We start from the raw sequence: 26,638 nt of genomic DNA, 5'->3' as shown, positions 1-26,638 counted from the left end.
ACACACACACACACAGTGAGTGGCCAGATTATTATGCGTTCAGAGATCATAATAATCTGGCCACTCAGTGTAGTTATCTCATAGCACCTACCCTGTCAGTCTCTAATAATCAGTTATTGATTAAAATAGCATAGTCTAAAAGGATTTTGGATTTCTAAAGGTTTATGAGATATCTTTCTTAACATTACAGTTTTATAAGAGAATATGCCACCTTTATCTCTATAGCACACTAAAAATAATGTGTATACCATATGGCTATGTATAAAAATATTCTATTTGCTCTATCCAAACCATGAACTCCAAGAGACATACTCTGCTATCATATTGGTTCTTATCTGTACTCCACATAATACTCAAAATTATACAACTACATCCTCAAAATTATACAACTATTATTAACAAACATCCAAAATAGCACTGAGATAGGTAGGAAATACCATCTTTAAAAAATGAAAAAATTTTATATGATCTAGAACTAAGCATAATTATTGTAACTTAGTAGGCTTTATTTTTTATCATACTAGTGAGTAAAAACTTCCTTGGGAAGAAGGTAATCATCCAAGTAAAGCAAATTAATTTTTTCCAGCACCTGAAATGTTACAACTGAGGATAACTATCCACTCTGAAAGAATTGAATGACTCCCTGGACTCCCTTCAAGTGTTAATTTACTCAACCTCAGTGAGCACTTCATTTCTATATAATATTTAATTTGCCTAGAAGCTCCACTGGATTAAAGTATAAATATTTTCAAAGTGATATTTTTTTATATTTTAAAATAACCATTTACTTCTCAAATAATGTCTATAACAGAAGCTTAATTGTATTATATAGAAAAATTTGTGACAATTATACTGAATTGTAATAAAAGATAATCCTGGATCTTAGTTCCACATTGGCTATTGACCTTATTAAAGGTATTTTTTTCTCTCTCAGCTCTTCAATGAAAAAAATGGGAATAGATATTAGGTTTTAGTTCTCTTTCAAGATGATAAAAATAAATGTACTATTTTTTCCCAGGAGTTCTCAGAAGGCAAGGGTTCCATGCCACTCCCAATGTGTAGAGAGAGAAATACTCAGTATCACATACACATTATCAATGATCACCGAAAACAAGTCTTGGATCTTGCAGACTAACATTAAAAGCTGTTATAGATATTTAAGCCAATGTTCTACTTACTCTTCTATATATCTAGTATAATCATTCTGTTTAAGAAAGTTAAGGAAGGTTATATATTTGCTAATATTATCATCAGGTTTTATGTTCAATTTAATAGAACTTCAGGCAGTTTATGGAACAAGTGGAATATACATACATACATACATAATTGATTGATTTAAAAAATGAGAAATTTTCTCCTAAAGAAAAAATTCAAAGCCACAGAAATAATTATTGAAACAACCCAAGGTGTAGCAATATTAAAGCATCAGGGCTCTGAACAGCTGGCTCAGGTGATGGGTGAGGAGTCTGCAAGAGAACACAGCATGTACCTCAGACAGCAGTCTGGTCCTCTCAGTCACTCCACCATTTCCTTGCTGGTATCGCTCCCTTGCCTGAGAGAGAAAAGATTTTGTTTAATGACAAATTCGCCACAGAAACAGATTACTTAAATATGACCTCCTGGTGTTTGCTACTTCTGCATATCATTTTGTGACAATCCTCCCCTCATTTTTGAACACATTTGTGGAAGTGACATTTAACTGTAGTTATTTTATGTCCTTAATAGGCACCATGTATTTAAATAAAGCACTATAAAATGATAAACTACTTTAACCTTCACATATTGTCTATGTAACTGGTACGGGCATGGTTCAAAATAAAAACTGTCCTCAGCCATTATTTTACAGTTTAGGAGAGAGGCTCTTGGTCAATATAATTTGTGTGCTATGTATAGAAAACCAGTTTTAAAAAATCAATCCTAATAGAGCATCAGGATCAGCTATTAATAAGGATTAACAAACAGTATGACAGTATTCAATATGTTTGGGGGAGCTAATTTAACAATCAATTATTTAATAGCAAAGTTTGAGAGATACATGGTGGCTTTAGTCAGACTTCTACAGCATTTTAAAAATAAAAGTATCAATAAATAGGTGTGTATATGAAGAAATAATTAAAGAAATAACAATAAAAAGGTAAAGATTACTTTCTGCTTGGTCTTTGAGAACTTCTGAAAGTACAGAAGTATGTTAAGTTTATTTCCATATTTTTCTCCCTTAACCTTGTCTGCTGACAGAAAAAAATATATGCCTTCAACCGACATTTGCAAGTGTTCTTACTATTCTTCTTCAATATCAGGAAGGAGGAGGCATAAATCTCAAAGGAAAGCCTTTAGATCCCCACTTCTGGGACAATAAATGCTGCTTTCAAAGGCTGAAGGCTTTATTTTTTGGTTGAAATTCTAAAACTTTGAAAGGATTAAAAATTTGCTCATTTCATTAATTAAACTGCTTGTCTTTGAACGTGTCTTGCTTTCATATTGCTTATTACATGGTTGTAAGTCATTATGGCAAGAATGTCTTTTCCCTCTGACATATGTAAATGCATACTATTCTTCATCCTCCCACACATATGGTAAATTAACAGCAGATAGAAACAAAACTAGGTGTCCTGATAACTTGTTCCTATTCTAAGTCATATTCCCAAAAATATATGCCTTCATTTATTTAAATCAAATGAAGAAATTCATTTAAAGACTTCTAGGAGATCACTTCTATTGCATGTAATATGGAAATGACAAGTTTCATTGCCTCACTTGCTTTCTAAAGTAGGCAGAGAATCAGAACACATAAGTCCTCACTTAATGTTGTCCATCTGATAGGCTCTTGGAAACTGTGGACTTAAGCAATTTTACCCTAAGCTAATTGATAGAAACAAGAGTTGAGTTCTATCGCACAGTTCTGTACATCAATTAGCCTATGGCAAAAAAATGGTTTTGTTTACACATAATTTTGCTTAAAATTGCAGTTTCCAAGAAGCTGTCAACAATGTTAAGTATGGACATACTGCATTGATGTTTGTGAAATACATTTCACAATTTTCCGATGAAAAGTGCTGTGTCAAGCTTAAGGATTAGGGTTATTAATTAGAATAAATCCCTGGTTATTATCCTTAAGTTACCTCACTCAGCTGAGCTTGAGCTGCACGATATTCTTGAACCAAGTGCTCAAGCTGACTATTGATGTACTTTTCTCGGCTGCCAATCTTCTCCAGAGTCCTTCCAATTTCATTATGGAGTTTGTCCAAAAATCCCTAGAAATTCCATGTGACTTTAGTAGATAAAAAATTTCACATATTTTTCAAAAATAAAAAAGTTTAAAATTGATTAAATTTCCCTCAATCCATCCCACAAATCCTCAACCACTTGTGATAAAGTTTAAAATTTTTAATAACAAAAGAAGTCTGCAGTAAGAAATATAGTCAATTTTCAGAATATTAAAGTAAAATGGCACCTGTCTGCCATGAATTTGTTAGTCAATTCATTCATTTTTATGCATATCTAGAATAGATCTGAGTGAAATTTGCTTTATGTGAAGTTTATAATACAAGTAGGTAAGGAAATAACATGACTTTCTTCTAACACAATTCAAACAAGACTGGAATAGTCCAGTTGGAAGTAGATCATTAAACTTAGCTCTAGTCTGAGAACCACAAATTCTCATTCAAATTTTGCTTCTTTGTGGTATACTCTAAAAGTCCTTATTTCTGGAAGGGCAGCAAGCCTGGGGAAGCTGTGGATTCAAGGCCTGACTGGCCTGGCACTCTGCTATTCTTTGGGATTCAGAAGGGAATCTGAATGATGAAATGTTTCTCTCTGATTACATATATATATAATAGAGGCCAGATGCACAAAGATTCGTGCAAGAATGGGCCTTCCTTCCCCTGGCTGCTGGCACCGCCTTCACTCTGGTCCAGAGCTGCCTTTCTGCCTTCCCACGCTGCCCACAGGCCTGGAGTGGCTGAGGCGATGTGGAATGCCCTGGCCACTTGGCAACTGTGTTTGCAAATTAACCTGCCATCTTTTTTTTTTTTTTTTTTTTTTTTTTTAAATATATTTTTATTGATTTTTTACAGAGAGGAAGGGAGAGGGATAGAGAGCTAGAAACATTGATGAGGGAGAATCATCAACCAGCTACCTCCTGCACACCCCCCACCGGGGATGTGCCTGCAACCAATGTATATGCCCTTGACTGGAATCAAACCCGGGACCTTTCAGTCCGCAGGCCGACTTTCTATCCACTGAGCCAAACTGGTCTTGGCCAACCTGCCATCTTTGTTGGGTTAATTTGCATACCCACTGATTGGCTGGTGGAAGTCGTGAAGGTACAGTCAATTTGCATCTTTCTTTTTATTGGTATACACACACACACACACACACACACACACACACAATAGAGGCCCAGTGCATGAATTTTGTGTACTTGGCTGAGGGTCCTTCAGCCTGGCCTGTGCCCTCTCTCAGTCTGGGAGCCCTCAGAGGATGTCCGACTGATGGCTTAGGCCTCAGCCCACAGCCCATGTCTTCCACCTGCTACCATGGCCAGGGACCTTTGCAGCCTCTGCCTTGGCCCGTCTGCCATGAATTTGTCCAGAAGGAAGGATGTCCAATCTAATTAGCATATTACACTTTCATTGTTACACTAAATTCATGCACGGGCAGATCCCTAGGCCTGGCTGGCAATCAGGGCTGATTAGGGCCTTCCAGCTGCTGGTTGGGGCCTTTTTCTGGCTGCCAGCCAGTGCCTCCTTTCCCCAGTGCCTCCCTTCCCCAGGGCCTCCCTTCCCCAACTGGGTGCCAGGCAGGGTCACCATTTCCTAGCTGCAGGCTACTGGCTGGGGCCTCCCTCCCCTGGCTGCTGGCTGCTGGCTGCTGGCTGGGGCCTTCCTTCATTCCGCACTGCCCCTGGTGGTCAGTGCACATCATAGTGAGCAATAGAACTCCTGGTTTCCCATTGGAATTCCTATAGGGACACTTTTCATATTAGTCTTTTATATATACAGATATATATTAGAAGCCAGGTGCATGAAATTTGTACACTGGGGGGCGGGGGGGGGGGTTTCCTCAGCCCAGCCTGTACCCTCTCTAATCTAGGACCCCTTGGGGATGTCTAACTGCTGGTTTAGGCCCAATCCCACAGGGTTCAAAAAACAGCAGTCAGACATCCCTCTCACAGTAGGGACTGCTGGCTCCTAATCACTCACCTGCCTGCTTGCCTGATTGCTCCTAACTGCTTCTGCTTGTCAACCTGATCACCCCCTAACCACTCCCTACCAGCCTGATCAATGCCAAACTGCTCCCCTGATAGCCTGGTCACCCCCAACTGCCCTCCCCTGCCAGTCCAATTGCCCCCAACTACCCTCTCCTGCCAGCCTGGACACCCACAACTGCCCTCTCCTGCTGGCCTGGTCACCCACAACTGCCTGCCCCTGCCGATCATGCCTAATTGCCCTCCCCTGCCAGCTGGGTCACTCCCACCTATCCTCTCTTGTCAGCCCAGTCACCTCCAATTGCCTCCCTTGCTGACTAGGTTGCCCCCAACTGCCCTTCCTTGCAGGCTTAGTTCCTCCCAACTGCCTCACTCCCTTGCAGGCCTGGTCACCCCCACTGCCCTCCCCTGCTGGCCTAGTCGCCCCCAATTGCCCTTCCCTACTGGCCTGGTAGCCCCCAGCTACCCTTCCCTGCCGGCCTGATCACTCCCAACTTCCCTCTCCTGCAGGTCCTGTCACTCCAACTGCCCTCCCCTGCAGGCCTGGTCCTTCCTAACTGCCCTCTCCTGCCAGCCCAGTCACCCCCAACTGCCTCCCCTGCTGACTGGCTTGCCCCCAACTGCCCTCCCTTGCAGGCCTGGTCCCCCCCAACTGCCCTCCCCTGCCAGCCTGGTTACCCCTAACTGCTCTCCCCTGCCAGCCAGCTTGCCCCTAACTGCCCCCCTCATCAGCCTGATCACTCCCAATTACCCCCCTCTGCTAGCCTGCTTGTACCCAACTTCACCCCCCACCAGCCTGATCACCCCCAACTACCCTGGCCTGCTCACACACAACTGCCACCCCTGGCCCACTGGCATGCTAGCCCACAACTGCCCCCCCTCCTGGCCTATCACCCCCCACTGCCCACCCTGGCTGGCCTGCTCGCCCCCAACTGCTCCCCCCACCCACTCATTCCCAATCCCCCCCCTTGCTGGCCTGATTGCTCCCAACTCCCCCCAGCCAGCCAGCTTGCTCCTAACTGCCCCCCCCTATCAGCCTGATTGCCCCCAACTACCCCCGCTTTGCTGGCTTGCTCACCCTCAACTGCCCCCCTCCCCCACCGGCCCGCTTGCCCACAACTTTCTCCCCTGCCAGCCTTCTTGCCCACAACTGCCACTCCCCACCAACTTGATCATGCCCAACTGCCTCCCGGCCGGCCTGATTGGCCCCAACTTCCCCCCTCCCCCCGTCAGCCTAATAGCCCCCAACTGTCCCCTCCCACCAGCTTGATCACCCCTAACTGCCTTTGCCTCAGCCCCACCACCATGGCTTTGTCTGGTAGGATGTCCTGAAGTTCTCCCAGTCTAATTAGCATATTGCTCTTTTATTATTATAGATATATATTAACTACATATCTAATAATATGTAATATAATATATATTATACCACTTTTATATAAAGTTACCTTTCTTCGGTTGGTTTTAGTGCTTAGGGCTGTGGAAATATAATATGTTACATTCAAATAATAAGCTCCTCAAGGGCAAGATTTGTGTCTTTTTTCTTTTATGTTCTCCCTTAATAGATGTTCCACAGAAGAGTCAATGTACATTCACATACCTTGGTCTCCTTTAGAGCAGATTCAATTCCACTTTTGTGCTGGTGCATTTGGTCAACATGGATTCTCCAATCCTATAGGCATAAGACCATATAGGAACAAATGAAAAACATTTATTTCTTTTGTCTATGTATCTTTTGAAGTTGTATACTTTATTTTAATTACTCTGGTTGCTGCCTTATTTCAGGTGGGAGTCCTATATATAGATTGTAATCAGATTATAGAGAAATACGTGTAGAGCACTATAGGATAAAAGATTCTAAATAAATGTAAATTATTTTATGTGTTCACAGAGTGATGTCTGACAATTTGAATATAAATTATTCCTACCCTGTTGGTGGTTAATATTTATGACTATCCATCAAAATGAAAAAGAAATCTAATTACTAGAAAAGAAATACTTGTTTAAGCAGTAACAATTATGTTTGCTAGAAGCAATGCTGGAATCAAGTCTCATATATCAAATATTAGCTTGTCCCTTGGAAATAAAATGGGGCATTCTTCTTCAGTAAGACTTTGTAGTCTGTCTTAAGAAAGGAAGTCCATTATGATTTTTAGAGTTCATATATTTTGAGTTATTTTGTACTACTACTACTAGACTGATCTGAATTAGTATGCATATTTAAAACCTACTCCAAAATCTTAATTTCCGACAAGGTATCTTCAAAATTTTTGGTTTACTTTACTACTGGTAATAATTTTAAGACTCGAGATATACCTACTACAAGAGAACAAATATTATGGTAAGTAGAAATGATGGAAGGAAGATATTCCTCTATCACCCATACTCCACTTTGCTAACTACAGTATTTGTGAAGAGAAAAATATTTTGTGACTAGTTCCATTCTATTGATATCTTAACTTTGAAATATGGGATAGTGATGATAGGATAAAAAATCCTTGGGCACATTACATATACCAGTTATAAAATTATAGGAACGCTGCAAGGAACCTCACAGAACATCTAGTCTAAACCTTTATCACTTCTCAGATAAGCAAATAGAAGCCTGATGACAGAAAGTGGCATGCCCAGGCATAGTGGTACACTTGGGTTCAGAGCCAAATGTACTAAATCCCCATACAGTACATTTTGGCAGTTCAGAGTTAATAAAAGGGACAACCGGCTACTTGACATCAGTGAAGGTGCTAGAATAGAGAACAAATCAGTACTTTCCTTTGTCCTTAAGCATTTTTTTTGTCTCATGATCAAAAGGTATCTCAGAATATGAGAGCTGGAAAGGACCTTGAAGATCATCTATCATCCATTTAACAGTCATCTAGTGCAGTATTTTCCTTTTACAGTTCAAGAGACTGTCAACTGCCTGTCACTTTGACTAGATAGATCTGGCAATGAACAGGCCTCTCCAGCTCAGCAGTCAACACTGGAACAGGGAAGAGGCTGCAGCTGGACCAAATGGGGGTTAAGTCTTAAAATGGACATCTGTTAAAGTCCAAGCAAGCATCTTCACAGATAAATAAACCTGATGAGTTTAATTACATAATTAATTTTAAAGTACTCATCCTGCCTGATTCCAAAAAGAATTGTAGCTCAAGTATTCCTATCAGTCTCTGTATGTACACACATGTACACATATGTACACACACACAACACACACACACACACACACACATGCACACACATATTTTAGTTCTTTTATTTATTGTAAGTGATGTGTTTAAAATAGTTGGTGCTCTGCTTTTTCTACCCAGCATTTTCTATCCAGCAAATAAAATATTTTTTTTCACAATTTGACATTCAAAGTACTTCAAGAGACACAAGCATGCCTGACTCATCTATCTTATAACTACGATAACTTACATTGACGTTAACTCCATGGAGAAGCTGGTATTTCAGTGGAACCTTGAAGCATGAGTAGCATTTCAACAGGGAGGATAGAAGAGGAGTATTGTAGGTTGAGGAAGGAACAAGTACAAGGAGAAAATAGAAAAATATATAGGGAGCAAGTAGGCTAGGCTGGCTAGAATATAAAACACAATGTTCTTGGGATGGGGTCAGGTAGGGAAGGTGAATCTCAAGGACACAAAGCTGGAGAGAGGTTAAATTGGATCAAGGGCTTTAACTAAGGAGTCTAGATTTTATCATGTGGATAATGGAGAGCTACCAGAGATTTTGGGTATCAGTTTTAAAGACAAGTCTGTGTTTTGAGAAAGTAACAGCATGAAGGACATATTAGAGAAGCATGAGACTAAAGACAGGTTGGAGACCAGTTAAGAGGCTGCATAATGGTCCACATGATAGATTCGCAGGGTTTGAATCAGAGCAATGCTTGTAAGAATGGAAGGGAAGGGATGGATTTGAGGAACAGTGTAGAGACAGAACTAGCAGGACTTAGGACTGACTGAGGGAAAGTGTAGAGTGGCTGAAGTGGAGGTGGGAAGTAGAGAGAAAGTGTCTTTAAAGTTTCTAGCCTTAGGAACTAAGAGTATAGTAATATCACACTGTGAGAGAACAGAAAATATTTCAGAGAGTCAGACATACTGAGGAAGTTTGTTTTGGATATTTAACTTGATAAGCCATTGGGATATTTGTGTTTCTTGTTGCCATTTAAGATGGAAAGCTATTTAGGATGTACTGTTATAATTATCTGCTAGGTAAGTTTGAATTGTTTTATTAAAATCTTCAACATGGACATATTTTCTGATGTATGGTTATAAAAAAAAATCTTAAAAGTGTTGACACTTTAACCCAGCAATTTCATTTCCAGAAATTATCCCCAAGAAAATAATTGGGGCCAAAACTGGTTTGGCACAGTGGATAGAGCGTCGGACTGCGAACTGAAAGGTCCCAGGTTCGACTCTGATCAAGGGCATGTACCTTGGTTGTGGGCACATCCCCAGTGGGGGGTGTGCAGGAGGCAGCTGATCAATGTTTCTCTCTCATCAATGTTTCTAACTCTCTACCCCTCTCTCTTCCTCTCTGTAAGAAATCAATAAAATATATTTTAAAAAATTATAATTGGGTATACACAGACAGATTAATGAACAACTTCTTTGTAAAGATAAAAAAGCAGAAAAATCTCTAAATACCTAACAGTAGAGGACAGTTTAAACTATTTTGTAATACTCATTTCACTGCTAAGTATAATGCAGTATAATACCATTTGTATAAAGCTCTAAACCAAGCTATAGCAATATATTGTTTGGAGATATATATGTGAACACACACATACACACACACGCGCGCTCAATTGACAATAACAACCTTGAGGCCAGGAGTCCCCAAGGGTGGGAAGGGGCAGCAGTATAGAAGCACACAGGTGACTTCCAGGGTGTTGCAACTGCCTAATTCTCAAGTTGGGTAGTACATGTATGAATGCTTGCTTTAATGTTGGACTTCATAATTATGTATGTATTGCATATTAAAATGTAAAATTCATGTTTTCAAAAAATATATTTAATAATCTATAAAAATATATTTAAGTAATATAAAGTGGAAAAACATTCCCAAAAGAATATATTAGGTGGCCAATTTGGTAAAAATTAGTGTTTGTATGTCTATACAAATGTGTGTATTAAGATAGATAGTTGAGCCGAAACCGGTTTGGCTCAGTGGAAGAGTGTCGGCCTGGGGACTGAAAGGTCCCAGGTTCGATTCTGGTCAAGGGCATGTACATTGGTTGCGGGCACATCCCAGGTAGGAGTTGTGCAGGAGGCAGCTGGTTGATGTTTCTCTCTCATCGACGTTTCTAGCTCCCTATCTCTCTCCCTTCCTCTCTGTAAAAAATCAATAAAATATATTAATTTAAAAAAAAGAATAGTGTTGTTTTAAATTTCTTCATTTTTGCAAATTTTCCTCATTTCTTACATGAGAACTTTATTACTTTAATTAGAAGAGGAAAAAATCAGTAACCTTCTGAATACCCAAGAAGTTCTTAAAAGAGGTTTAATATACAATAGTTATCATGGAAAATATAAATAATTATTCTTGTAACATTTTATTTTTTAAATATATTTTTATTGATTTCATAGAGGAAAGGAGAAAGAGAGAGAGAGAGAGAAACATCAATGATGAGAGAGAATCATTGATCGGCTGCTTCCTGCACACCCCCTAATGGGGATGGAGCCCTACGTGCCCTTGACCAGAATTGAACCGGGGTCCCTTCAGTCTGCAAGCAGATGCTCTATCCATAGATAGGTATATTTGTAAAATATAGCTAGGTAGGTATATTTGTAACATTTTAAAAACATGAATGTAAAAAGACAAAAAACACAGCTTTAAAAAAAACTACAACTGAAATGGTTAAAAACTTTAAAATTTTTGTGGTAAGAATGAAGAAGTGGTGGGTTTTAATGATATGTAAGGAATTGATCCCCCAAATAAGTAATAGTAAAAAGAAACTGTTCAACAATGATAATCTTATTAGTAGATAATCCACTAGGTTACAACACACTTTCATAAATCTTTCTTTATTTGAAAACCACAAAGGTTTGAATCACTAAGTAGGTATATGCACCTTTTTTTTTTTTTTTTGCTTTTCTTTCTAAAATTTATTTTAAATTTATTGGGATGACAATGGTTAATAAAATTATGTAAGTTTCAAATGTACAATTCTATGATAGATCATCTGTATATTGCATTGTGTGTCCACCACCCAAAGTCAAGTCTCCTGTCACCATGTATTTGACTCTCTTTAATCTTTTCCACCATCCCTCATTCCCCTTTCCCACCAGTAACCACCATAATACTGTACTTATGAGTTTTTGTTTGTATTGTTACTTTCAGTTTTATATACCACATAGAGGCCCGGTGCATAAAATTCATGTCCCTCAGCAAAGATTGCACCCTCTCCAATTTGGGACCTCTCAAGGGACTGCCCAATCTCACAAAGATTAGGTCTAAACCCGCAGTCAGACATCCCTCTCACAATCTGGGACTGCTGGCTCCTAACCATTCACCTGCCTGCCTGCCTGATTGCCCCTAACCACTTCTGCCTACCAGCCTGATCACCCTTTAACCACTTCCCTGCCAGCCTGATTAACACCTAAGTGCTCCCCTGCCAGCCCAATCGCCCCCAACTGCCCTTCCCTGCTGGCCTGGTCACCTCCAACTACCCACCCCTGCAAGCCTGGCGCCCCCCCCCCCCCAACTGCCCTTCCCTGCCGGACTGATGGCCCCCAACTGTCCTCCCCTACAGGTCTGGTCCCCCCTGACTGTCCTCTCCTGCCAACCTGATCTTGCCCCCCAATGGCCCTTCCCTGCTGGCCTGAACACTCCCAACTGCATCTGCCTGTCTAATCACCCCCAACTGCCTTCCCCTGCAGGCCTGATCTAGCCTCCAACTGCCCTCCTCTGCCAGCCAATTTGGTTCTGATTGGTCAGTTTTTATGCCAGTCAGTGTCTCTGGGCCTATCAATGGGGCCTGATCAGAAAGGTGAGGCTGAGCAGCAGCCCAATGGAGGCCTGGAGAGAAATGGAAGTGCGGCTGCTGACCAGGCCTGGAGCTAAAGAGAGAGTCAAACTGCCATAGAGGCTATGGATCAGACTCTGCTTCCCTCTTCAGGCCTCTCTCCAGACCTGATTTACAGCCCCCTCAGCAGTCAGTGCTGGGTCAATGTGCCTATAGCCATAGCAGTCAGTGATGGGTCGCCACGGCAACCCTGCACTGACTGCAGGACTGACTTTTGGTTGGTTGAGCCTCCTATTCATTGGGGATGTGACGGACCCATATATACATTAGGATGAGTGAAATCACATGGTTCTGGACTTTTTCTGTCTGACTTACTTCATTTAGCATATTTTCAAGTTCCATCCATGTTGTTGTAAATTGCAGTATTATTCCATTATATATATATTTATATATATATTTCCTCGGTCCATTTTAATTGGATTGTTTGTGTTTGCTGTTAAATTGTACGAGCTCTTTATATATTTTGGACACTTAAAAGGTATTGTTTGCAAATATCTTTCCCATTCAATTGTTTGACTTTTGTTTTGATGATAGTCTCTTTTACAGTGCAGAAGCTTTTTAGTTTGATATAGTCTCATTCATTAATTTTTGCTTTTAGTCTCTTTGCCTTTGAGGTCAAATTCATAAAATTATCTCTAAAACTAAGGTCCAAATTTGGTAACCATTATTTCTTCTATGTATTTTATTGTTTCAGGTCTCACCTTTAGGCCTTTGATCCATTCTGAGTTAATTTTTGTGTATGGTGAAATAGCAATCTAGTTTCATTCTTTCGCACGAGGCTTTCCAATTTTCCCAGCACCATTTATTGAAGAGACTTTCTTTTTCTCCACTGTATGTTTTCGGCACTTGACAAAAATTATTTGCCTCATTATATGTGGGTTTATTTCTGGAATCTCATTCCTGTTCCAGTGGTCTGTGTGTCTGTCCTGTCAATACCATGCTTCTTTTTCACCTCTACCCTCCTCTCTAAGAGGATTATGTCATTTTTTCTGGCTGTTTGTGGGAGGAGTGTTTTCCCCTTCTCCACTAATGCTGTTTTTAGCCATGTGATTCTCTTTGGTCATGGAATGATGGTGGCCAAGACTATGCAAAAGCTATAAGAGGCATCCAACAGCTCTCCTGCCCTTTCTTTCAGCCATGATAACAGGGATGTTCCTTATAAGGGTTATCCTTTCAGTCTAGGTCTGGGAATAAGAAATAGGAAACACAGCTGGAGTAGAACTGCAGCTGAGGCACACATCAGTAGACATGTATCTTAAGTAAAAATAATGGCCCAGCACTGACCTATGAACTAGCACTGACCTATGAACTAGGAGGCCACAGTTTGATTCCCAGTCAGGGCATATTTCCAGGTTGTGGTCTCGAGTCCCAGTGTGGTGCATGCAGCTAGATCAATGATTCTATCTCATCATTAATGTTTCTCTATCCCTCTCTCTTCTGCTCTGAAATCAATAAAAAACATATTTAAAAAATAAATAAATCACTACTGTTTTGAGTTTGTTTGTGATACAAAAAAGTGAACATATACACAAATTTTATAGTAGGAAAGCCAAGAATCAGATAGGTTAATGACCTTTCCAAAGTTTCATGTCTGGGAAATGGAAAGCACTCCCAAACCAGTGCATTTTCCACATATTACATGCTGTTGTTCTTTGTATGAAAATGAATTATCAAACAGTATCTACGGTAAACCAAAAATCCTTTTTTGTTATATATCAAGTGAGACCTTACTGGTCACCCATTACAAAGTATTCTAAGTGTGGGCATTAAGCATCATTTCTCCTTTCTATTGAAATTGAGTTTTTCACCTCTCTATGGAAATGAGAAGACCAATAATAACTTAGAATATCCTTTCTTCAGACTTTCTATTTTCCAAAATCCTTTCATGCAAAATCTCATGTGTAATTCTCTCTGTCGCTTGGGAGGTAGGTAGCAAAGGCAACATCACCATAAGCCCTTTCCCACTCCAAATTCTTTAGTACCAAAATATAAATCTCTCTTTTTCAGAAACGGGAGAATTGTGATGATATATCTGCAGATGGTGATTCACAGCATACCATAAAATCAATATGTATGAAATCTACTTGCAGCTGTTAAGGTGACTGGCAAGACAATATGGTCTCTGGGTTTTACTTTAACAGAATAACACCTGAGTAATTTCCTTTGCTTATGCAGACATTTTGCTTCTTTGTTTAAAGCACCAACTCAAGACTCTGCAGGGAAAGAGAGACTGAAACATGAGCTAGGGATGGCAAATGGAACTTATTCTCTGTAGAAGTTTCACTAATTTACAACTTTTAAAATGTCAAGCTGTCAGTATTTTTCACCCCAGTTTGAGCCTCTTTATGGGTGGAGAGGCAGAGTGGAAAGGACTGTTAGTAGACAAAAGGCACCTTCGTATGTATTGGGATGCTTCTTCCTGGCCTAGGAGCAGTCCAAGCCATGGCACACTGACTCTAGCAGTTCCAGGCTACTGGCCCCTTCTGCTCCAGCTCCCAAGAGCAGGGCCCCAGGGCTCTGACTGCTTACATCACAGAAATGTTACTTCTGCCATCTACTCTACCTTTCTCTATTCTTACTGCTTCTTTCTCAATTCTGTTATGAATAATTACCAATGAAATCTTAATTCAATGTTCCATTTTCATAGACTTATTTTAGTGAATATAAAATATATACAAATGCTTTTATGGGTTTCCTCCATTTAAAACAGGGGTCCTCAAACTTTTTAAAGTGGGGCCAGATCACGGTCCCTCAGAGAGCTGGAGGGCTGGACTATATGAACTACTAATTCCTACTGTAACACCTCGGCTGCGCTCACTGCCCAAAAAACCTGGCGGGCCGGATCAGACTCCTCTGCGGGCCGCATGTGGCCCGCGGGCCGTAGTTTGAAGACCCCTGATTTAAAATATTTAACCCTATTTTTGACATTAGGCCTTTGTTTCAACTCTGAATTCACTTTCTCCAGGGATTCTCAAGATCACTCTGGGGAGAAAACCGTGCACCTCCATTTCACAGATTGGATAGCAAACTGAGATTGTGCGATTTTTACAGTGTCAATCACAAAATAAACAGTAAACCAAACATCCTTTCTCTCACTTACAGATTTTTCCATTACACAACTGCCACTTTTCTTTCCTTCCTTTGTCACCCAATTTCAGTGAGAGACCCAAGAAACTCTGACAACTCTCAATTCAAGTTTGCACATTAATAAATGTTTCTTAGCTTGGCTGCTTTGCTAAAGCTTAGATGCTATAGAGATTTGTTGCTTCTAATCTTCTGTGGATGAAGAATCTGGGTTAGAGTAATCTCTAAAACAAGTACATGTAAGCCCCAGAGAAGAATTTACAGGGGGAATGCTCTCCCATAAATAAAATGCATGCTTTACTACATTGTTTTTTGTAATATTTATTTTGGCTACCAGAAACTTTGTTTTAGCTCTTAGTGATAGTGGGGAAGGGCAGGGCATGTAAAGAGAATAGAGCCACAGTTGTCTAATAATTATTCACCTTACTAATTATAGATAAGAAGTTTTCTTACAGATCCTGGGAAACTGGAGGATGAAACAAGGCTGTAAAAAGATAAGATGCCTTGGTAGGTCTATAACTCAGAAAAGAAATACATTTTGTGAACAGAACAAGGACAAGAAACGCTTTGATTTGACTGCTGTGCCAAGACCCTGACCCTCTCTGCGAGTTTTTCTCAAGAAACTAACCATTCTCTAGTCCCAGGAATGGGCTCAGCGGTTTATAACATCATAGAAGATTAGTCACCTTGTTATTGGTCTTTGAGCTCCTGAAAGCCAGACTGTAGACTCTACCTTGCCTTTCCATATTACACTGGCAGCTTCCAGCTGCATGTAGCTATCTTCTCCAACTGGTGAGAGGGGTGAGTGCAGATTTTTGTGGGTGGCCAACTGCTCTCCCCATACTGCCGCATTATTGGGATAAACACTCATGTATGATTCAATCCTGCCTCTGCTTAATTGGCTCAAGTAGTGACAGGCAGCCCACAACCCTTGGTTGTCTGTTTCCACTGGCCTAAGTAAGACACATCTACTCTGAGATCTTTTAAAGTCTAATAATAACAACTTCAATGTTAATATTCAAGGAATGCTTAGTGTGTGTCAGGCACTATGTTAAGAAGCAGTATCCATACACCATCACATATAATTCTCTTAAAAACTCTACTAAGATGAGAAAATTGAGGCATGGCTATTTTTCAGTAGACTGCCCAGGCACAAATAGGCAACTGTGTGGTAGAGCCCAAGTCTGCTATATCATAACGTATCATTTACCTGATGAATGTAGTAAAGTATAACTAAAAATTTGGAAGAGGTAATGATTAAAGGAGACTTTAGTTTTATCTGTAATGTTTGAATTTTTACAATAATATATTTAAATATAAACTGTATAATCAAACAATGAATTTAAAGCACTTTTAGGATAAATATGTAATTAAAAATTTTCTCACAAAGAAATATCTAGACTCAGGTAACTTCATCAGTGCATTTTCCAAAATTTTTAAGAAAGAAATAACAAACCATACAAATTCTATCAGAAAACAGAAAAAAAGGGGGGAGGGGAAGCAACTGCCAACTTGTTTTATGAGGCTTGCATAGCATTACACTGAAACCTGACAGACACCTTAAAAAAATGAGAAAAATTACAGATCAATATCTTTTATAAGCATAAGTATAAAAAACCTCAACAAAATACCAGCAAATCAAATCCAGTAATATATCAAATGATACTATATCATGATTAAGGTGCATTTATTCAAAATGCACCTTAATCATGATAATTCACCATAACAAGAGAGAGAAAAAAAGGAGATAAATCATAGGATCATCTCAATAGGTTAAGAAAAAGTCATTTAAAAAATTAATATCCATTCATAATAAATCTTAGCAAACAAGTAACAAAATTGAAGTTCCGTAGTCTATTAAAGGATATTTATAAAAGTAAAAAACCTAACATCATTATAATGATAAAATTGTAATATTGAAAGCTCCCCCCTGCTAATACCACTTATTTCCAATATAGAATTCTTAGCCAATCAATCAGGTAAGATAAAATAAATAAGAGAGAAAAGCTTATAAATAAATAAATAAAATTGACATGATTTATCTGCAGATGATTCTATGTAATAAAAGGCTAAAATGCAAATAGACCAAATGGTGGAACAACCGAACAACCGGTAGTTATGACATGCACTGACCACCAGGGGGTGTGCACGGAACGTGTTGGCAGCAGGCATCAGAGCACAGAATATGGTAGGCAAAGGCCAAGGTGGAATGGAGAAGCAGGTGAGTGGGGGTGCCAGACTAAGGTGGGTCACTGGTCACTGTCATTGGGGCAAGCCTCTGGTGGTTATTGAAAATACTTTGCTCCATGTGCCGCAGTCCAACCTGGCATTTGCACCCGCTGCTCATATCTGACACTGACCCAGATCGCTCAGCACTGTCAGAGAGTGTGAGCGGCAGCTGCCGGCCCCAATAGCCCCTCAAGGCTTCCCCACTTCCCTCCGCTCCTGAAGGGCAACTGGGGCCAGCAGCAGCCTCTTGCACCCACTGCTGGCAAAGGTCCCACTCGCAACTACAGCAGGCGCCAAAGCTGCTGCTCACACCGCTGTTAGTACCTACCTCAATCTCTCTGCTCCATCAGCAGGGCTGCCCCTGTGCCCACTGCAGCCTCCCTGCCCACAGTTCCTTTCAAGGTGCATGAATTTATGGAATGGGCCCCTAGTATAATTATACATGCATAAATGCAAAAGAATCTATAAGCCTATTGTAGAATGAATAGATGAATTAAGCAAGTCTGCTGGAAATGTATATGTATATATATATACATTTGTATATGTATATATATACATTTGTATATGTATACATATACATGCACAGAGAATTGTATTTTTATCTACCAGCCACAAATAAACAGAAATAAAATCTAAAAAGATACCATATTTAATAGCATCAAGTAGACCAAAAAAATAGACCAAAGTAATAAAACAGTGTCCAGATATAGATCCCCACATACATGTTTCTTTTTTATGACAAAGTAGTACACTTCACTTTTCTGTAAACTGGGTAAATTGCACATACATAAGAAAATCAAATAAATCTTAAGTTCCACCTCACACACCACACACAAGAATCAGTGCTAGATGCAGAAATCAATGCAAAAGGTAAAACAATAAAGATTCAAGAAGAAAACACAGACATTGATCAGTAGTTGAGTGTCAACCTATATAAACCAGGAGGCAGGAACATTTTGTGGGTTCCTTTCCCAATGTGGAGTGTGCAGGAGGCAGCGATCAATGGTTCTCTATCATCATTGATGTTTCTATCTCTCCCCCCCTCTCCCTTCCTCTCTGAAATAAATTTTTTTTTTAAAAGAAGAAAATATAGGAGGATATCTTCCTAGCACTGGAGTAAATGTTCTTAAATAAATCATAAATATAAGCTATAATACCCTCCCCACAAATGATCACTTTGAATATAGTATTAAAGTTTAGCCACTGTTTATCATAATATACCAATAAAAGTGAAAAGGGAAGCTACAGAGTAGATATTTGCAATTCATATATCAGACAAAGGACTCATACCCAGAATATATAAATAACTTCTATAAGTCAAAAGAAAAAGCAGACAATCCAATAACAAAAGACCACAGAGGATATCCAAATGCCAAATAAGCATTTGGGATATGAACATCAGGAAATGTAAATTAAAATGACAATGAGACATCACAACATATCTACTATGATGACAAAATAAAAAAGACCAAGACAATACTGAAAGTTGATAAAGATGTGGAATAAATGGAACTTTCATACACTGCTGGGAGAATAAATTTGTATATCCACTTGCAAAAACTATTTGGCAGAGTCTGCTGAAGCTGAATATACACATACACTATGACTTAGCAATTCAACTTCTGGTAGAAATTTTAGTAGAAACGTAGTGTACATGTTTCCCAAGAGATATGTCCAAGAATTTTCAAAGCAGTATCTGTATATATAAAAGCCTAAGTGAACATTATGACTGAATGACCAGAATGACCAGCTGACACACACTGACCACCAGGGGGCAGATGCTCAATACAGCATCTGGTAGTCAGTGTGCTCCTAGAGTCAACCTCCCGCAGCCCCTCCCCCTGGCCAGCCAACCTCCTGCAGCCTCCCTCCCCTCCACCCCGGCTCCAGCCAACCTCCATGGCCCCTACCCACTCTCCCCCAACCCCCGCTAGCCAGCCCCAATCAGAACCTCTTGAGGCCCCACCCCCATTCTTGGTGGCCAGCACCAATCACCAGCCAGACTGAGGGACCCCACCCATGCACAAATTTGTACACCGGGCCTCTAAGTTAGCCTATATAATAAAAGCCTAATATGCTAAGTGTCCAGTTGGCTGGTTGGCCGGTCAACCAATCAAAGCGTAATATGCTAATGATATGCTAAGACTGTTCAACCACTTTCTAGACATGCACTGACCACCAGGGAGAAGATGCTGACTGGTAGGTGAGCTTGCTGCTAGGGTCTGGTTGATAAGGACTGAGTGAGAAGGGCCGGACATGCCCTCCCATGGTCCCTCATTGGCTGCCCAACTTCTGCATCCCTCCTCGGCCCTGATCATGCACCAGTGGGATCTCTCGACCTGACCTGTGTCCTTTCAAAATCCGGGACCCCATGGGCAATGTTGGAGAGCCGGTTTTGGCCCAAACCCGCAGACCAGGCCGAGGGACCCCACTGGTGCACAGAACTGTGCATCCGGCCTCTAGTTTATAATAAGTCCCAAACTTTAGTTCATGTAAGTCCAGATGCAGGGTACTCTGAAAGAGCATGACCTTGGTTAGGCAACTCTCTGCCACTGTAGGCACAGATAGCTAAAGATTGTCTACTAACTATACTCTCTATAGCTGGACAGTGAGTACTTGCTTATAAGGGTATCTGGACAGCTCACATGTTTCAACCAGTGATTAAAATTATGACTGTAGCTGCAGTGATAGAGAGGTAAGGTCAAGTGTACGCTGCAGTCGAGAAGTGATCACTCGCAAGATTTCAATGTGGAATATTGTTGTTCCTGTGACATGTTTAATACCCCAAACATGGTCAATGATAAAATTCTTCAGAAATTTGATGGCAGGAAAAGAGGTTAAGTGAAAGAGGCAAAGAAGATACTTTGGTCAAGGTAGTACTGTATGTCTAAGTTCATCATAGCAAATATTTCTGAGACAGGTCCTGCTTTCTGCAAAGATATAAGTAGTGCATATATATATCCCTCCTCCATGGAGAACACTCCCTTTCCTAGTAACAGAAGATTATTTGTATTCCCTTTTTGCTACTTTGTACAGTTTTGCAATCTCTTCTTGTTCTATTAATTTTCAGCTTCATCACTGCTCGCATTTCTACATCTGTATGTATGTGTGTGAGAGAGAAAGAGAAAAAGAGATTGTCCATTAAATTAAATAACTTTTTCATGAGATTGAATTACTTTCTTAATGAAAAATGCCCATCAGGTTGTGAGATAATTACACATTGTGGCTTTCTGAATTTTTAAATGAGACATTATTCTTTCATTGCCAGAAGCTTAAATACTTCTGTGGCATACACTTGTGATGTGAAAGCATGATTTTTCTTTATAATTGTTCAAAGAGCTAAACAGGACTTAAGAAGAGTTGAGTGTGTTTGTGTGGTGTATGTTGTATGTGCGTATTGTTGTGGTGGGGGAGAGGTAGGAATCATGATTGCTGCAAATACATGTTTCCTCAGGAAAGTTCCTGCTTTCCAGATATTCTTCTGGTTATAGAGGAAAATAAGACAGTGTGCACAGAGTTACAAGCAAAGGCTATCATAACAATCACTGGTATTCTCACACCTGCCTGTAATTGACCTGAAACTGGAGATCCATAATCTCTAAGTAAAGTACCCTGTTAGTTAAATCCATTTCTAATGTACCATCTGTTACTAAAGTGTTTTCGTATGTAGACTCAGACTTTATTATTTTTGTTTATTCCATACACACCCTTTTTATATGACCACAAATCTTCTGAGTGAGGCTTTCCAGACTTTAGGAGTCACATGCCCAGAGCAGAGATCTGGCAAGGAGACAGGGAGTGAATGGGGCCTTCCTTCCGAGAATGCAGGCACAAGTCAGAATGTAACTATTTGACAGGATGGTGAGTAACCATGGCAGACAGTTGGAAGTGATAGTGGGGAAGGACAGGGCATGTAATGAGAATAAAGTCACAGTTGCCTAATAATTATTCACCTTACTAACTATAAATAAGTTTTCTTACAGACCCTTGGAAACAGGAATATGAAACAGGATGTAAAATGATAAGATGCCTTGATGAATACATTACGTAGAAAATAAATACATTTTGAGAATAGACCAAGGACAGGATACGCTTTGATTCAGTTTCTGTGCCAAGAACCTGACCCCCTCTGGGAGGTTTTGTTTTGTTTTGTTTTTACCCAAAATACTGACCATTCTCCAATCCCAGGATTGGGCTCAGAAGTTTGTAACAACATAGATTAGCCACTTTGTTATCAGACTTTGAGCTCCTAAAGGCCAGAATGCAGACTCTACCCTCCCTTTCCATGTTACACTTGCAGTTTGCAGCTGCATGTCACTATCTTCTCCTTTGTATAATATATAACCAGCCAACTGATAAGGGGGGCCAGAGCAGATTTTTGTGGATGACCTGCTGCTCTCCCATACTGCCAACTCATATATGATTCAATTCTCTCTGCTTAATTGGCTCAAGTAGTGACAGGCAGCCCGGACCCCTTAGTTGTCCAGTTACAGAAAGAACAACCTTGACAGTTCCTCTCAATTCCAAGAATCTACTACTCAAAACTTTGATTTCATACTGATATTCAACAAACAAAAGACTTAAAAATATAAACATCATCTGCATACATGAAGAACCAAGAAATATAAGTTTTATCTTGGCATAAGTTAACAAATATAATGGGATAAAAACTATGGGAGCAAAATTTGTCCAAATATAGGGTGTCCAAATATATATGTATACACATACATTTTTGATAGCTCAGTTGGGTGTTTCTTTCTTTTCAGATTTAACCCAGTGGAATTCATGATTAATCAAAGTGTGTATAATTATTTTGGGACACCCTATAAGAAATTTGTAATAAAACACAGTGATAGTGAGAACTATTCTAGTATCATTGATTAAGAAAATGAATCAAGCCAATTAAAAAGTACATTTTATAGGGTGGTCCAATGATAAATGGCTTCTGCTTCAATTCATATTTTATATTAAGTAATTTAAAGGAAACATTACATTATAATTTGCAATAATGAAATATTTAGGCAATGTAGAAATTTTAATTATAATCAATATGTATTAATTCACTGCTCTTAATCACAAATGTCTATTTGAGGTATACCTACTATGATGCATTAGTAACTCCCCTCTGCAGTATTTATGTAGCATGTAGTCTTTATTGGTTATTTTCTTAAAATCTGCTACCACTGATGTTCTTTCAGTTAGAGCTAATAGTAATCTCTGAAGCACAAACACTTGTTCTATTTCCACTGTGATAAATGAAACCTTTCCCTGATCCAGTTGCAACATTTATCACAAGAGGGTAAATAACAAGGAAGGCATCATCAACTACTTTTAATTCAGAATATCCTGAATGTTCAACAAGACTGTGACAGCAGCAGCTAAAAATCCTTTCCAATTACTTAATGATGGCTGGGTTTTTCTGCACCCATTTTCAGTATTTTTATGTATATAATTTTAAGCACAGTATTTCCCTACAACTCTGATATTTGTCCTTGACCCACATGCTACAAAGGAAAGAGAAAAACAACAGCTGAACTTGTGAATACAACTTGAAATCAACAAAATGACACCATATTTTAAGAATCCAAAAATCCAAAACAGTATTTTGTTTAGTAGTCTCCTTTAAAGAAAGCTTGCTTGCATAAGTCCATCAGTGACTATTTCCCCTCATTCTCTGAGACGATGTAGCAGTTGAGTAATCATGCAGGCTGCTCTAAAAATGTATGTATGTCTAGTTAATTTAGGCAGTTTATTTTGATAGCATTCACCTCTTTTTGATTATAGCAGGTGTTTCAAGGATAAATTTGCTGAAAATTGTATTTTGTTTAAACAACAGCAGCAGGTACATTTATGGCCTTACTATATTAAAAAGCATTTATTGCCAGGCAGCAATAGATATAATTACAAACATTTATGACAGTAATTGGAGCTATTACTCTTGCATGGAGCCTCATGGAGACCAACATATTGCCACCTGTATTTACATTTGTTACTGGTAATTGTAAAAGCTGTTGTATTTTTTTTTTAATGTGGTACCTTACTTTTTCAACGAAAGGTCTATTAAGAAATCTGTAAGAATGATAAATATAGTTTCTCCATTATTCATATAACAGAATCTCATTGTAATCACACACACACACACACACACACACACACACACATATTTATACATGTATATATATATATATATATATATATATGAAATGTATTCCTATATCCTAGCCCACACAATATATCTTTTGCTCATGGATACAAGAATCCTATCAATAGAGCCTACTCAAAAACCAGAGCATAAATCTTAAGAAATACTCTTTATGCTCAAACTGTAACAATTTATAAATCATTTCAGGTCAGAAATATTAAGAAAGCTGAATTTTATTATCACTCTTCTTACACTGCATCCAAACGCAGTAATGGGAGAAGGTCAAAGCAAGTTACTCTCTTCAGTGTTTTGGAATAAGAAAAATATCTTCTATTTCTTCCAGATACAGATTTGTCTACAATAGTAAAAAGAGAAAGCCTGCCATTGTACATTTCTGCAGGATTTGGCTTCTAATTTGAAGAGACTTAGATCTAATACAGCAATTCTGTGGTCCCTCCAGGTTCATTCAAATGGAATTCCATCTGCTGATTAAAGAAGGCCTCGCTCCTCCCTCCTAGGTTTTAGCTCTCAATGTGACTAGAGAGCCCAAAGGCTCAAGGCTATTGCAATGATTTTTTCCTTAGCACAATTACTCTTCCCAAAAGGTTTCTTGCTGTGAATCACCCGAGGCACTACCTGTACAGTTTATTTATATTAAAACAAAATCCAATTGCTTAGAGTTGAAATTTAAAGTTTAAGGTTCTTTTTACAACTGCACCCTGAAAAAGTCAGACACTGAAGAACAGGTAAGAATGTAAAAAAAAAAAAAAAAAAAAAAAAAAAAAAAAAAAAAAGCTGTTTGGTGAATCAAAGGCTTGAAATAATTAGAAACACATGCTTTGGTACTTCCAAAGCCTTAAAAAAAATCTCGATTTAAATCCCCTGTAATATAGCTAAAGATTTACATAATGACTAGAAACTTTTTGGTGAAATGAAGGAGGTACCTAGCCAACTGCCTTTTAAAACAACAAAGCAGGAAACATTTGACTATAATTTCTAAAAAATCTAAGTCATTAATCAAAATTTTAATTACAATATCCAGAGGGCATTAAAGCATGATAGAACATTTGTTCATTGCATTAAATACCTAATATTAAATCATTATACAATCTTTAAGACTAAATACTGTATAATTGAAGAAAGAAACCTATGTAAGGTTTAGTTGAAAATGATTTCACACTTTCTGCTTTTATTTCTGGGGAAGAGAAATATACTGTATATTAATGTTTACGTAGTTTGTATTATAATAAAAATCCTGGACTTGAAAATAATTCATTCTCCTGATAAAGACTAATAAGATTGATTATTTTAAGCAGTCACTTTCCCTTAGTTCAATGCATGAAGTTGAGACTGAATATATAGTCTTGACGTGCTTAATGCCAGAGATACATTCTGAGAAATGTGTTGTTAGGGGATTTCATCATTGTATGAACATCACCGAGTACACTTACACAAGTCTAGATGGTATAGCCTACTACATGCCTAGGCTATCCAGTAGAGTCCTATTGCTCCTACGCTGTAAGCCTACACAGCATATTACAATACTACTGTACTGAATACTGTAGGCAATGTAACACAATGGTATTTATATATCTAAACATTTAAAAGGTACAGTAAAAAAATTAAAAAATTATATATCTCTTCAGGGTATTTTATAAATGGAGTTTGCAGGACTGGAGTGAGTGGTGAGTGAGAAGGCCTAGGACAGTGGTAGGCAAACTCATTAGTCAACAGAGCCAAATATCAACAGTACAACGATTGAAATTTCTTTTGAGAGCCAAATTTTTTAAACTTAAACTTCTTCTAACGCCACTTCTTCAAAATAGACTCGCCCAGGCCATGGTATTTTGTGGAAGAGCCACACTCAAGGGGAGAAAGAAAGCCACAATTTGCCGACCATTGGCCTAGGACATTACCATACACGACTATAGACTTTATGAATACTGTAAGCTTAGGTTACACTAAATTTACAAGACAACACAAGATTAAATCAAGAGCAAGACGTAAGAGGCTGCTGCTGATGTAGCATAATATACTGTTTTACAGCAAATTTTATAAATACTGTACAGTTAGGCTACACTACAGAAATAATATGGTAAAGACCTGGGAGGGGCAGGTGTGGGCTGGAGGGGGGCAATGGGAAAAACACAAAGGAGACATCTGTAATATTTTGAACAATAAAGATAAAAAACAATATTTTTTCTTTGTAATAAATTAACCTTAGTTTACTATAACTTTTTACTTTATAAACTTTTAAAATTTTTAACTTTCCAACTCTTGAAATAATACAGCTTAAAACAGAAACACACAGTATAGCTATACAAAATTTTTAAATAAAAATTCTTATTCTATAATTTTTTTTCTTTTTTTTACTTTTTAAACTTTTTTGTTAAAAACTAAAACACAAGCACACACATTAGCCTAGGCCTCCACACAAGGTCAGGACCATCAGTATCAGTGCCCCTCTCCCTTCCCATCTTATCCCACTGTAAGGTCTTCAGGGGCAGTAACACACATGGAGCTATCATCTCTTATAACAGTGCTTTTCTTGAAAACCTCCTGAAAGACATACCCGAGGCTCTTCTTTAAGGAGGTGTCACTCTTTTCAGAAATATGTCCATGGTGATTTGCTTTGTTATTTTCTTTTCATCATATATTTTATTGTAAGCAAGTAATCCATCATGAACATTTTAGCTCCATTATAATTTTATGGAATCACCATCTTATATGAAGTTCATCATTTACTAAAACATCTTTATGATGCACATGACTGTATACAAATGGATAACACACAACAGCCAGACCATTATTCAAAACAGAATTCTGCAGCAACTAATCCTGGAAGCCAAAGTCTATAGCAGTCAGTCCAAAATGGTCAAAACTTAATAGCTGCCAGCTTTCCCCTACCCCCACTTCCAGTGTAAAACCAATTAGACAAAGCCAAATACCCTCC

General features: G+C 38.8%; 2 protein-coding genes across 3 annotated transcripts in view; both read right to left on the bottom strand.

Moving 5' to 3' along the window:
* The window catches only part of CIP2A (cellular inhibitor of PP2A), a 561,728-nt gene that overhangs the window by 155,585 nt on the left and 379,505 nt on the right, over positions 1 to 26,638 (bottom strand). The gene's annotated exons all lie outside the window — the stretch shown is intronic.
* The window catches only part of IFT57 (intraflagellar transport 57), a 73,490-nt gene that overhangs the window by 2,718 nt on the left and 44,134 nt on the right, over positions 1 to 26,638 (bottom strand). For both annotated transcript variants that reach the window (XM_084874043.1, XM_084874042.1), the window contains exons 7-9: positions 6,804 to 6,875; positions 3,120 to 3,251; positions 1,490 to 1,552 (exon numbers count right to left, since the gene is read on the bottom strand). In XM_084874043.1, coding sequence (XP_084730169.1) covers positions 1,490 to 1,552; positions 3,120 to 3,251; positions 6,804 to 6,875 — 267 coding nt within the window. The remainder of the gene's footprint in view (positions 1 to 1,489; positions 1,553 to 3,119; positions 3,252 to 6,803; positions 6,876 to 26,638) is intronic.

Source organism: Pipistrellus hanaki (assembly GCF_964339955.1).
Source record: "Pipistrellus hanaki genome assembly, chromosome: 2".
NCBI lineage: Eukaryota > Metazoa > Chordata > Mammalia > Chiroptera > Vespertilionidae > Pipistrellus > Pipistrellus hanaki.
The sequence above is the reverse complement of the archived record's forward strand: the minus strand, read 5'-3'. Positions and strand labels throughout refer to the sequence as shown.